The 14155-nt window shown below is 43.0% G+C and overlaps 1 protein-coding gene across 3 annotated transcripts in view; it reads right to left on the bottom strand.

Annotated features, from left to right (window-relative positions):
- The window catches only part of epha4l (eph receptor A4, like), a 64598-nt gene that overhangs the window by 26023 nt on the left and 24420 nt on the right, over positions 1–14155 (bottom strand). For all 3 annotated transcript variants that reach the window (XM_042486069.1, XM_042486071.1, XM_042486070.1), the window contains exons 4-5: positions 11192–11347; positions 3093–3428 (exon numbers count right to left, since the gene is read on the bottom strand). In XM_042486069.1, the coding sequence (XP_042342003.1) occupies positions 3093–3428; positions 11192–11347 (492 nt within the window). The remainder of the gene's footprint in view (positions 1–3092; positions 3429–11191; positions 11348–14155) is intronic.

Raw genomic sequence — 14155 nt, 5'->3', positions numbered from 1 at the left:
ATAAAGAGGGAAAAAACATCCATTTACAGCCAGGGGTCAGTTCAAAGCTTGGACGTCCCCCCTCTCTGTCCCCTTCCTTTCCTCATGCAGGCCGGGGTGAAAGGGTTACACCCCGGCTGATTTACGACAGTGGAATTGTTCATGGCGAGACGCGGAATCTGACCTCTCCGTACACACACATGCTTGGTCACAGATGCATGCACATGCAATCAGCAACATTCATGTCTTAATTTTTGTCTCCGGGCATATTTCTCCGCCTGCACCTTTATCCATTTTCCTCTCACGCAAAAACACATAAGCGCTCCTCCCTTTCCAACCTGCCTACCTCACTTCTTCCTCTCTAGCCGATATTTGAACTTTTATGGAAAGGCGGTGGCAGGGGTGTCTTTTCCACAGCGCTTATAAATCCTAATAAAGCTATCATAATAAATGTGTAATCCACGGTGTCTGGATGACGGGAGGCGATACAGAGAGAGGGACAGCCACAGATGACTGGCTGGATTACCAGCGGCTGAAACCAGAGCTTCCAAAGCCCCTACCGAGCATTAGCAGGACGAAATCCAATCAGTCTGGAGCTATTCTCTTTAACACACACACACACACACACGCACACAAATTAGAAGAGGCACGCACACACAGAGACACATAGAGGACATTGTTTGAGAGGCAAATGTAGATCATCCCCGTCCACGAGTGTACAAACATTCTGCGTAGCACATTTTCTCACTTTTAGCCAAGCATGCAGTCAGTTCTGCACATGTCCAAACACACATACACACATGCACACACCATAATAGTGCTTCCAGCTGCAAGCTTCATATAACTAATCCTGGGGAACAGTTGTGAAACATGCACCAGTGACGAGCCAAAGGCAACATCATCTATATCTTACAAGTCAGAGTCAGCAGATTAGCCTCGAGCAACCTCAGGGGGACATCGTTGTGAGGTTGTGTGTTATGTCTTTGTTTGAATCCATGAGTGAGAGTGTGCACTTTGGAGTTTTTGCGCAACTCTGCGTCATGGCGACTTTACCGACATGCTGTCACGAACCCTCGGCCTGGACTCCGGGGTGTGCTCCATTACAGCTCCCACACATGCCTGTCTGGCAGGACTCGTAGCTCTCCCACAGGCAGCACATCCATTCATCTCTATCTTCCTGACCCCAGCTGATAAATCAAGCCACTGTGTCCTTAGTTTGCCGGTCCGAGCCCTATTCAAGATATTCGCTTTTCCCAGGGATGGAAATTAGTGATAAAAAGACAACACAAAAAGGCACTTTGCGTGCCACCCAAGAGAAGAGCAGTAAAGAAGACCAAGGTAATGATCGGCTATAAGTGGAGGAGAGCAGGGGAGGGGATGAACAGAAAGGGCCAGGGTCGTAAAATCCATTTGCACAACAACCGGTTACAAAATGGCTAAATGACAAAACAACGGGAGGCTTTGCACGCACCCCCGGGCTAGAGGGCTCTTCTCCAGCTCTGGAGGAGAGGCTGTATTCATGGGTGTATTCTACTAGAATAATTATACACACACACACACACGCACAATCCAACAGCATTTGTAATGAAGCCTCCACAGATCAATACGACTCATCTAATTCATTAGCTTGCCAACTAAATATAGCACGTTGCCCCTATCTTCAGCCTCGGCTTCTCATGCCTAATTATGCAAAAACTCAAGTGAAATATTGCAGAAAATAATTTACCAGTGCAGAGAATCCATCATCCTCCTCGGTAATCATCCAGCCTTACCCCAAATTATTTACAGCTTTAATAAACATGTTTTGGCACGCAGATTGCCCCCCAAAAAGTACCTCAAGCGCTCAGTGTAACGAATCTGTGCTTTGCATCAAATATAAGCTCCTCATACACAACTACAAAGCTCCTCTACCAACAAACATTATTCCCATTGTACACTCACAGAAACTATCTTCAAGTAGTAAGCAAACCACTGGGGATGTCTGAAATTTAGTTGACTGAAACCCTATTTATGGTGGTGAGCTCGACACTTTTGTTAAGTGTTGCTCGACAGAAATCTTGTATTTTCGACACAACTTTTTCTGTTCATGTTAAGCACCTGGAGAATTGTGTATGTTGCAGATTCTAAGATGCTATCACAATTTGTCGCACGTGATTGGGAAGTCACACTGCGTCCTACAAACATCTCCAGTTTGGTCTTTAATGGTAACTTTTGGGCTGTTCTCATGCACTGTTCGTATACATACCAACAAAAAGAAACACACCAAAATTTGTATATACTCCATGTAATCATCAGCATGAAATTTGTGTAAAGTGCCTACCCCATTTATTTGGGAAGGCTGCTATCACCAATGTGCTGATGAGAATGAAGAAGGGAGCATTGTATGCATTAACCATTGCATGAGTGTATGTTGCAACTTTAAATAACTTGCAGAAACCCGAAAATACCAAAAGTGAATCTACTCATCCATGTACCACGTTTATTGGACCAGCACATATTTATCCTGTAACTCCCTTGTCTGGGTTCAGTGGACGCACTGACCACCTCCTTTTATGGGTTTCTAATTATCTTCTCAGGTAAGTTTAATATCTCTTTCTCTTCAGTTAACTCACCGATTTCAAAATCAATAAACGCCCCCATCATCAGCTGCAACAGGAAACTGAATATAGATAGTTGTTACGCAGTTGTGTGCTAAAAGCAATGTTTAGATACTTCCATAAACCTTTATATAAAATTGTTATTGTAAGGTAATTATTGGTCTGGTAAAGCTAAATCCATAAATCTTGCATAATGTTCAGTCAGGTTAAAAAAATATATTATAGTGTCAATATATCAGGTCAATAAGTGTTGACTCAGATCGACATAACACTTATTTATCCTTGAATTAATCAATGCTACACTGGTCACTCTTGGGAAGCCATTAACCTTCATTCAGGTAACAATTTGACCAGCTCCAAGATTCTTACAAAAAAGTTGACTGAAGCTGTACTTCAGGCAAAGGCAAATTTTTGACTTACTTTAGCTGCTGAACCCTTTTTCAGTCCACTACCATGTCCTTTCCACTAACACAACCTGAATCATCCACTCACTCACAGCATCACTGGGCATCTTACCGGCCTGGTTGGTGGTGACGGTCACGGAAACGGCCTGCTCTGGCCCGGGGCTCTGAGGCGAGACTCCGTTCACAGCCCACACTTCGAAGGTGTAGTTGGTGTGGGCCTGAAGCTCATTGATGGACACCCTGGTCCCCTTCAGGCTCAGCTGCTGGGGGCTGAAGTGGATGCCATTGCCGCAGGGCTGACAGCGCCGTCCGTCGGGCCCGCAGCGCTTACACACCACATTGTATGTCAAGTCCTGGCGTCCTCCCGAGCTTCGGGGTGCGCTCCACTCCAGGTTTACCGAGGTCTCGTTCACTTTTGAGATGAGGTTGGCGGGAGCCGACGGAGGACCTATGGAGGAGAAAAAAAAGAGGAAAGAGTTGATGTTATTAGCAGTAGAGGTTAGAGGCTGAATGCTAAGCAGGCAGAGAGCTACACTAATTTATTTTTTTGTAGAAGACAGAGAGAAGCATTATTTCTGTAATCACATGAAACAAACTACCAACTCACGGTTGTATGCTTCCAAAAACCAGTCAAGTTGCATTAACAGTTAATGTCCATGTCTGTGAATCAGCTATCAGCACAGTTTCAAGGTGGGCACCAGAGATTACCGTCACCAATTCAGTATCTGACCAAATGTCTCACCTTCTGTTCCTGAGTTATGGGGTTAAATAATGGCCAGAAAAGTATTTTTACAAAACCTTATGATGTCACAGTTAACCAGACCTTTTGGATATAAAATGTCATCACTTTATCATTTTATCCCTTCAGACATTAGTGTGGTATATTGTTATAATTACAAATTAATTTTTGACATATTGTCACCGTGACCTTTAACCACCAAATTCTTATCAGTTCATTTTTGACTCAGAATGGTCGTTTGTGCCAAATTTGAAGAAATTCCCTCCAGGTGTTCTTGATATACCATGTCAGCGAGAATGAGATGGATGCAAGTGACCTTGATCTTTGCTCTTTGACCACCAAAGTTGTTTCAATTTAACGTTAAATCCAAGTGGATGTTTGGGCTAAATGGATGGATGGATAGACAGCCCAAAAACATAATGCCTCGTGAGTCATGAATGCCATCGCCAGTGTGATGTGGAAGCATAATTAAATATTTTAAAAAAAGGACAAGTTGGTGATAGTAATATTAACAATAAGTGTTGAATAGGGCAAAGAAAGTCTCCCCTGGGTCAGGGAACTGATTGTTTCTACGCATACACATAAGAATGATGTAAATGTGTAATTGACTGGGTTCCCCTTTTATTGAGAGCTGAAGTTTCTTGAATTCCCTTTTAATGTCCTGTCCATTACAGTGAGGGAGGATCCAATTTCACCTCAGTTAATTCAGCATGTTAACTGAAATCCAATAGGCCGCCAGCTTTCTTTCCCATTCATATGTCGAATCAGCTGGAGGTGGCAGAGGGCCCGAGCCCGCTGCTAACAGTGGGGCTTTATGGCACCCACTCAATAACTTCAGACAAAGTTTGCTTTGGACCCCGTTATTAAGTTCCCTGCTTTGATGTAGTGCTGTAGTTTTATACGAGAAGCAGCTCCACAGATCTGCGACACAAACTCCCCCAGCTCATCAGTTTCAATTTACATGTCAGCTCTATTGTAATTAATGTGTTTTTTTGCGTTGCTTTCAAACATAAGCGACGGTAATTGACTTAACTCTCTCTCCCTCTTTCTCTGTTTTCCCTGTCTCGCTCACTCCCTCTCTGACTAATGAAGCGCACGCGAGCGGGCTGGGGGGGATCGATGCAGGGTGAAATATGAAAGCTAGTCAGTCCACAGACGAATCATTTCACAACGGAAATTAATTATCAGTGTTATTTTTGGAGGAGCCGAGTGGCAATGAGTGATTTCACAGAGACACAGAGAGCAGCGGAGGGGACAGTGTGTGGGAGTGTGTGCACGTGGTCGCCCAAGGAGGAATAAGTGTGCTTTTGTTGCCGCATTAATGGAGACGTGGAAGTACAATTTTTCTCATGATGCACGCGTCTTTGCAGAATGCTCATGCGTAATGGACTGGACTCGCATATGCCAGCATTCAGAAAGTGTTGAACGCAGAGGGAAAGCTAAGGCAGTAAGGAAGGAGATGGAAAAGGACAGGAGGAGAAGACAAACACCGTCTGTTCGTCCAGGAAGCATAAAGTCACTGATTAGTATGGAAGGAGCAGGTCTGGATGGATGGAGGGAGAGAGGGGACAGAAATGGATGGTGGCGGCTGTGGAGGAGTGTCTGTTTAACTGAAAATGACCTTAAGAGTCACTAACACCACAAGCAGTGAGATAAAAGGATGCAGGGTGTGTTAATATTAGCATCGCTTAACTTCCCCTTACCAACTGCAGCCTTCAATGAGAGCCTATTAATAAATTCCCATTAAAAATGATGATAAAGCTCCAGCTCCCTTCTCTTCCCCCGCTTTGCACCCACTTTTCCTCCCTCACTTTTTCACCTCATTCTCTGCGTTTGCTTCGCAGACAATGGGAACAAGTTACAGATGGGGTTTCTAAATTAAGGTGCCTACACCCAACCATCATTATAATAGTGCCTTTGTCAGTGTGCTAGGTTCAACTAACCTCTAGTCTCTTTCAACACTCAATAATGCTCCATCTATGATGCACTGTAAAGCTATTACATGGCTGTTATCTGGACTTATGGAGCCATTAACTTAACAGGACAAAGGTAAAATTAATGTTTCCGGACAGTGTCTAAGAATGTGTGTGTGTTGTTCTTCTGTTTATGTCCTCGCGGGGATAAAAACAGAAAGAGGAGATTTGTTATTTCTCACTTACAGGCATGAATAAAGGAGCTTTGTGGAATTAAATAGTTTGACATGTTGGAAAACATGTTTACTTTCTTTTTTGTCTGAGAATTAGATGAGAAAATCAATACCATTTTCATGTACATAGACTAAATGTGAAGCTTAGCTTTAAGACTGACAGTAGGCTTAAAGAGAAACACAAATGTATCAAAGAAAATATGTTAATAAGTGAGTTTTGGAGGAGTTGGTGGGATCATTTTTATTTCATTCAGACAGAGCCAGGCTAGCTGTTTCCCCCTATTCCTAGCAAGCTAAGCTGACCGTCTCTTGGCTCATAGCTAGCATATATCCCTTTTCCACCAAAATTAGCAAATTTATTCAGGCTTTTTAAATACTGGAAAACCCACCAAAACAGCTTGCCATTGCCAGTAGACTAGAGCTGTGTACACGGCTGGAGGTCAGTGAAATTGTTATAGTTGTTACTTCTTTTGTTTGTTTGCAGACTAATTTGAATCAATGTTTGAGCTCCGTTTGGGCGTAGATGGATGGTATTTTGTGTTGGGGATTCATCGCATCTTGCCGGTAGAGGGGCTTAAATCAGCACTTTCACCCAGTTGTTGCATTTCCATCACTGTTGATCTGAGCCAGAGCTGAAGTACCTGTGACTATTGCAGAGTCACTTTTACGTAAATGTGAATGCTGATTGTTACCTTTCCCATTACACAGAAAAGCCAGCTGTTAGTGAGTGTTGGTGGGTTTTTTGTGCAGTGGAAAAGGGGCTTACAGACATGAGAGTTGTATTGATCTTCTTATCTAACTCTTGGCAAGTAAGCAAATAGGTGTATTTCTCAAGATGTCGTGAACAAGTATTCCTTTCATATAACAGCCATGTCCTCAAAGATGTACCAAGATAAGTGGGCACGTGTGTGTGCAATCACCCTGGGATGATTATTTTGATAGTTTGTTGCTATGGCAAGAGTTGCAACAGCACTATCTAATTTTATGACTGTATAAAGTCCTAAAGACATTCCACCATATTTCAGTACTCCCCCCTGCATTCCACAGACATACACACACACACACACACACACACACACTACCTTTGGCTGTACCTGTCGCTCTCCCAGAATGCACCAGTGGGAGCAAGGGAGCGTGGGAGAGCCGTCAGCTGTGACTGACACCCGGTAATTAATCCTGGGAGAGAGAGTGGCGTGGGGAAACGGGAGCGCAACACTCGCACAACCTCCGTACAACGTTAGCTCAGCATGGCCTTAAAATTCACACTCCTTACGGGAGGATTCCAAAGGGAGAAAGTTTCTCCTGAAGAAAGTTAGTGATTTCTTTTTCCCTCTTCTCCTTTTCCGTTCATTTACGGCCTCGCAATTTGCTACAGGCCTTATTTCTCTCTTTCCTGTCGCTCCCTCGCTTCCATCTCCCCCTACTTTAATCTGTCTTTCTCATTTTCACTCCACTCCCATCCTCCATCTTTCCTCCCTGCATGCTCCCAACCTCTCCTTCTTTCATCCCTTTCTCCTTCTGTCTCTTTCTATCAGTAAGTGTTAGCCAAGTGTTGTGCAGGGCCGAGGTAGAGAGCCGGCTAAATTGGCCAGAACATCGACCCCGCTATTACCATCCGGCTGGGATTCATTCTATGCCCCCCTTGAGTCCTCCCCCGACCAGCGTTCACTCCTCACTCCATCCCTCCCTCTTCCTCCACAAAACCGCCGCTAAGCAAACTGGGCAAAATCTGAGAAACACATCAAGGGCAAGTAAAAACCCCAAAATGGAGAACACCGCCTCCCTTATAACCTGAACGCAGTGGAGGAACCAGCTCCCACGGGTGTCTGTCCCTGGTCCTCATTACCGCCCTGTGTGTGTATTTATACTCACCCACATTTATTCTTGTGTAAAGGCTTTTTTTGCCTTGAACATATTTTAATATGAAACTGTAAGCTTATGATCTGATTGGGATGCAAATTCTGTTCAGGGGGCACTTTCTACGGTACAGTACGATACAGTATGATATGGTACAATACGGTCCTGTATGGTGTGGTATGATGTGTTAAATTATGATATAATATGATACGATACAATCTGATACAATGTGATACGATACGATACGATATGATACGATACAATACGATACAACTTTACCATCATTTTCCACTGAAATCTATTTTGCATCCTCAGACAGCTCTGCTCAAACATTTTATACACAAATTATACAAACAGCACACACCCATAAAAGCTCACCAGTCATGACTGTGGGACACTTTACATAAAATGTGGGCTACACATTAAAAGTTGAACATTTTTTATAGAGTTGTCTACGGAAAAAAAAAATGTTGTACCTAAAAAACTATTTACTTTTCAAAGCATGGATCCAAAAGTGGTCTACAAATAAGTATAAAATCAACAATTACAACAAATGTAAGATAAAATACACAGCAAGCCAGAACAAACAAAAATAAACCACAAAAAAAGTGGTCAAAAAAGACTGCTACAGCAAAGAATATCCAATAATACTCTAGTATAACGAGTCAGTTGTCCTGCCAGAATCTTCAGGCAGATTGATCCATAGTGTGGGAGGCAAGTGTCCCTTGTTTCTAATCTGAAAAGTGTTTCGATCAAACATAGCAAACATTAATCGCCTATCAAAAGAACAACTGCTGCAAACAAGCAAAGATGCAAGAAAGGCCCTGACAGACAGAATCCAGCAGGAGTAACGGGCCTGCACACAAACAGTCGCACAATGACGAAAATTACACAACATCCAGTTTTAATCATCATCTTGCATCGCTAGACTCCGAGCTAAGAGGGGGGAAAAGCGTTTTCAATTACCCATACACACACACACACACACACACACACACACACACGCGCACACACAGACCCAATTACCAGAGATGCTGGCTCTTTCCCAGCCTGACCTTCAGCAAGGCAAACTGGGAAATGACTTTAAGAAGGCTTTTTTTCCCTCTTCATCTGCTCTGTTCGTGACTCTGAGTGGGTTTTGAGAGAAAGAGAGAGAGAGAGTGAAAACAAGATGTGAATGAGGAGGGATGTGTGAGTGACAGCTGTAATTACAGAGCTCTAACATGTGGGTGAGTAAAAAAAAAAAAGATAATGCGCAAGGAAGGAAAACAGCAGACGACAGACGGGGTGAGGGTTCAGAGATCAAATGTTGACCGGCTGACGAGGCGGGGCAAAGGTCGGCGAGGGAGTCCGGCTAATGTTCAGTCCCTAACTGGGGAGTTGGGAAGGTAGTGGAGACGGCATAGCACGGCGCTGTGAAATAAGCCAAGTAATGAGCTTTGACAGCTGTTGCTTGCAGCAGCCATAGTCAAATGCCACGCTGACTAACAGGACAATGGGAATGAGCTCCAAGATCATGCATTAAAAGAGGGGCAGTGACATTGTAGGAAGGATCATGTTTTTATTCTCATAAAAAATACTTTTCACTATTTATCAATGGTTATAAATTTAAACAAGTTTTGATGTTTATATTGTTTTTCTACCTGTTGGGCTATTTATTTATCTATTTAGTTGTCTGTTTGTTTGTTTATTTTCTTACTCTGTTAAGTGATCCTGGGTACTTGAAAGGTATAAAGCTATATAAATCTAAGTTATTATTATCATTATTATTTATATTAAATAAAAGTTACATATGATTAACAGGTGAAAATTGTATATAAGGTAAAATCCAGGTAAAAATTGTGTTTTGAATATAGAACTTGCAGCATAGATGCACAAAACTGCTTTTGATTCGTCATAAAACAAAAACTATTTTTAAATTGGTCTGATGATTCAAAAAAAAAAAACAGTGACTAGTAGCAATTTTCTGTCGGAAGTAATCAATTAACCAGCTAATCGTTGCAGCTCTACAATGTTGCTGTTCCATCATGTTTTAAGGACATTCTCAAAAGTTTACAAATGTTTTGTGTTATGGCTCTTTGTCAATCAGACTTACATTTTTTTTAACTAATTTTGCTACTTTCTAATTACAGTTTATACAAGTTAACAGCTGATTGATAAAAACTTTTCTATTCGCTGGTCCAAGTACAATCTTTTGGCATCAGTGACACTTGAAAAACAGTGCGAAAATAACTCAGCAATCACCACTAATCACCAAAGATGTAGCCAAAATTTAACAATCAGGGATGTTGCAGAATACCATCTTGTCCATGTATAACTCCTATTCTTGATGCTGAAAATATTCCACAATAGAACATTGTTTATGATGTCGCGTAGAGGCGGTTCAGCAGGGGAATAATTAAAGGCCGTCCAGTTTTGTTGCTGCTTCGACACTTAAGTGTTATGCAGGAGGGGTTCGGCGACTCGTCTGATTCAATAAACTGTTTTGCTGAGTGATGAATCCACAGGAACTTGACAGATCATTGAGGCCGAACGGCGAGCCAAATATGAGCTAAGCAACTTAACAGATGTTTTGGTTGTTTAAATTGCTCAATGACACATACTCACTCATACGCAAACGTCTGTCATGTGTAAGTACGAGTGCTGTTAATTTCCTGGGAATTGAGATTGTGGGGATTTTTGTGTTATGTGGGTTTTTTTCTGTTTGTTTTAAGTTTGTGTATATATCTGCCAGTATGAACTCCCAGTTCTGTGAATCACTGAGGGAATGAGGTCTAAAAAAGGAAAAGGTATCATTAGGCAGGATTGTTAACAATATTTGTTATCACAGGCATGGTGAGTCAGGGGGGAGGATTGGAAGAACCAGATTCACCAGTGGTTGACTCATACATCCGAATGGAGGAAAGTGCAATCACACATTGAGAGATAAACTTCCTTTAGCTTGATGCATTCCTGGATTTATTTCCCCTTTCTTTCTCCTTGGCACCTTACCCTCTTCGACTCTAACATCTTACTCATTCTCCGCATACATCTCCAGCTTTTCGTCTGCCCTTGTTTTTCCACTTTCTTTCTCACCTCCCTGCTAACATTTTATCTCTATTTGTCTTTCTCTACCGTTTTCACCCCCCTCTGTTATTTTGCAGTCTTTCTGTGGAAGACTGAATCTGGGATGCAGCGGTTTATACCCTCATTAGTTCTCTGTCACCGTGACTGATCACTAAGTACCACCTGGAATCAAAAGACACCTATTAAACCAGCAGCCGCCTGCTTTATGTGTGTGCAGAAAGGCTGTCTCTGCGTGTGTGAGGGGGTAATTCAAGTTGACATTGCAAGAGAAAGAGAGAGAGAGACAGAATCCATGACCATGTTTAGGCAAAGGCAAACACTCTGTGCTCTTTCCCATGACAGAATGGTGTCAATACTACAGTATATGGCAACATTATTTGCAAAATCATGTGGGTGTACTTACGGGTGCAGGGCATGGATGCAGGGTCTGTTTCAGATCGGAAGTATCCCTTGTCGCAGGCGCAGGAGGTGGATCCCTCCCTGACAGAGTAGCTGTGAAGTGGACACTTGGAACAGGAGCCATCAGTGGCCAGAGCTCGGTAGTAACCAATCTTACAGGCTGAAAGATAACAAGAACACAGAGGCAGGTAAGTTTTGGAACATATGTGACTTCATGAAAAACAAGCACATTATGTACAGTTCTTTAAAGAAGAAGGTTATAGGAAAAGACATGGGATAACCTAACCCTTTTGGCTTCAGAGCCCATTTTGCAGCTTGCTGCGTGTTTTTATTTAATTGCTGCTAAGCAACCACCAAATCCAATGAACTTAGCATAACTGCTATTTGGCCATGAAGCAAACTTACAGATCTGTACCTGAAAATCTGCATAACAAATCAAAAGGCAGAGGGCACTTGCTCTGATTGAGGGTGAGAGGTTGTTATCTCATGGTGAAAGAGAAACACAGATCCATGTGGGCACATGGGACCATCAGAGGAGAAATCACAGGGAGTACCACCAGCTGGTACTCCACAAGCTTTGCCTGGATAATGATCAGTTCAAGGCTTATTTTAGAAAGAGCCGGGGACAGTTTGACAATCTGATGTCAATTGTTGAGCCTAATTATGGTTGGTAAAACATTAGAAAGTAGTTGAGGCAACAATTTGTTCAGAGAGGTGTTGGAGCTTGCCTTGGGCAATGTTAATAGTCATCTAACATTAGTTACATCAAACCATGTACGTTTCTACTTGTCGTTATTGCCACCACAGAAAGCACGCCTCTCAATTCATCTGATTGGACAGTGGGAAAAATTACATTTGTGCTTTTTCCACTCAAGGCATTTAGGGCGCACCAGCAAAAACAAAGCAAAGCAGCAAACGCTTCACTCTCACCGAAAACCAAAAAGCCACTCCAGGCTGCTGAAACGCACCCTGTCTGATCAGAAGGGCTGGATATCTAACTTCAAGTTAAATCAATCTGTGCCAAAGTTCGGTACTTAAGAGTGTACCTGGGTGAGAACACTGGGTTCAGACATGAGACAGGAGAACCTTGAAGTCGTAAAACAACCTGTGGAACATAATAGATTCCCAGCTTTGGGGCACTTTGCAGTGGAGATCCGAGGTGTCGCTGGGTTTATAAAGGGGATGGAAGCACCACAAAATGCCCTGAAGCCGGGAGGCCAGCTATGGAGCTCTGTCACTTGCGGACTTCAGCTAAAGGTATGTATCTGCACCAAATTATAGGTACTGGCAACAGCGCCAATATCAGTTCGAATGTCAAAAGTTCCCAACCCTATTGATCAGGGTCCTCGGGTACATCCACAATATGTATAAAAGATGAAGATGATATTAGCGTGATAATGTTTTGGTATTTTGGCGATGTTGCCATAGCATTGGCACTTGACATCAGAAAGTTGTTTTCAAACTGAATATAAGAAGAGAACTCTGCCATCTTTCCCATTTTATTCCAATTAGCAACAAGGAAACAATATGTTGGTTGCCCAGAGGCTTCTGCATCTCTCTCCGTTTGTCTTCATTTTCCATCTTCAATGCTTTCTCCCCTTTCTCTTTTTTTCACAAACCTGCATTCTGTTATCAAAAACAACAGAGCAGGAGTAAAGGGCACTATTTCCTCTGACAAAAAAGAGAAGATCAAATAACTACCTCTGGTCTTTCTCACAAATTTAAGCTATGCTCAACTGGCAAGACTCCGAGCCGCAATGAAACCAGAGCCATTGGCATTTCAGGCCATTTAACAAACAAATGCCACCACGCTTGGCACACCACAAGCTCTGTCACTCTCTCACAAACACACACATTCACACACACCTCAGTCTGAAATGGTAACCTAAGTGACACTTTTCCTTCTTTTGGCGACAGTACTCGCCTTTCTTTTGAGTGACAGTTTGATTGGATGGCTTGTGTTTCCAGGAGTTTCTCCCTCGTCTATCGGTTTCTATAATGGCAAGGGAAGCCTTGCAGGGTTATGTTTCACCCTCTGAGCACTGAACCAGAAGAAGAGGACAAAAGAACAATTCTTCAAGAGGCGCGGCGCAGACAGTCGCAACACCGATTGGACCAAATAACCAGTCAGTCAATGAGGCAGCCATGTGCTTTGCAGTGGGCGGCAAATGGTATTGGGATTGGAAGATCGGTGGTTTGGGTTTTTATGGAGTGGGTGTGTAAATTTGTATGTGTCTGCCTTGTTATGATGTAAAAAGACCCATTGGAGACAGATGGGTAAATTCATACCCAATATAAATCAGATAATTACACGCTTATAGTCTGCAGGGGTAAATTGGACTCCCCTCCTTGCACACAAACATACACACACAATCTTACTGTCTTCACAAGCACATACACGACCCAGATCTAAAAGTGCATTTGAAAGGCATGGACTCCAATGCCACAGTCATAAATACACCAGGGGATCCTACATACAAAAGAGCAGTCACATAAACAAACTCCCACATGTGTTCACCACACTAGAAATCAAATCAATGCCTATCCACACACACCGCAGTGAGGAGGAAGTCTGTCGTCCAACAAAAACACACATTCCACCAACCATCCGACATGCTCACACGTACAAACAGAAAAAGAAATCCACAAAATACCGGGAAATCCCTCTCTTGGAGGCGCAATAAAGTCAAGCTCTTTGCCCCGCAGCAGCTCTTCTCTAGCAGCTGGATTAGGGTAGCGTGGCGTTAACCGAAGCCGGGCTAGCAGCTACCTGCTGAGCCATTCATTGCCCGTTCCCACTCAGTCAATCAGGGCTAAATCTCTGCCGCTTCACTCGCTAACGCTAAGCTAAGGGTCTCTTTGATTGTGGCCTGCAGGGGTGCGTGAAGCCTCCCTTTCTTTTCTTCATGGTTGCCAAAAAAGGGGGAAGAGATTACTTGGACAGCGCTTTGTGTTATCTCTCTATCTT

This window comes from Plectropomus leopardus, chromosome 5, assembly GCF_008729295.1.
Source record: "Plectropomus leopardus isolate mb chromosome 5, YSFRI_Pleo_2.0, whole genome shotgun sequence".
Classification (NCBI taxonomy): domain Eukaryota; kingdom Metazoa; phylum Chordata; class Actinopteri; order Perciformes; family Serranidae; genus Plectropomus; species Plectropomus leopardus.
Note: the sequence above shows the minus strand (reverse complement) of the source record. Positions and strands in the feature narration are given on the sequence as shown.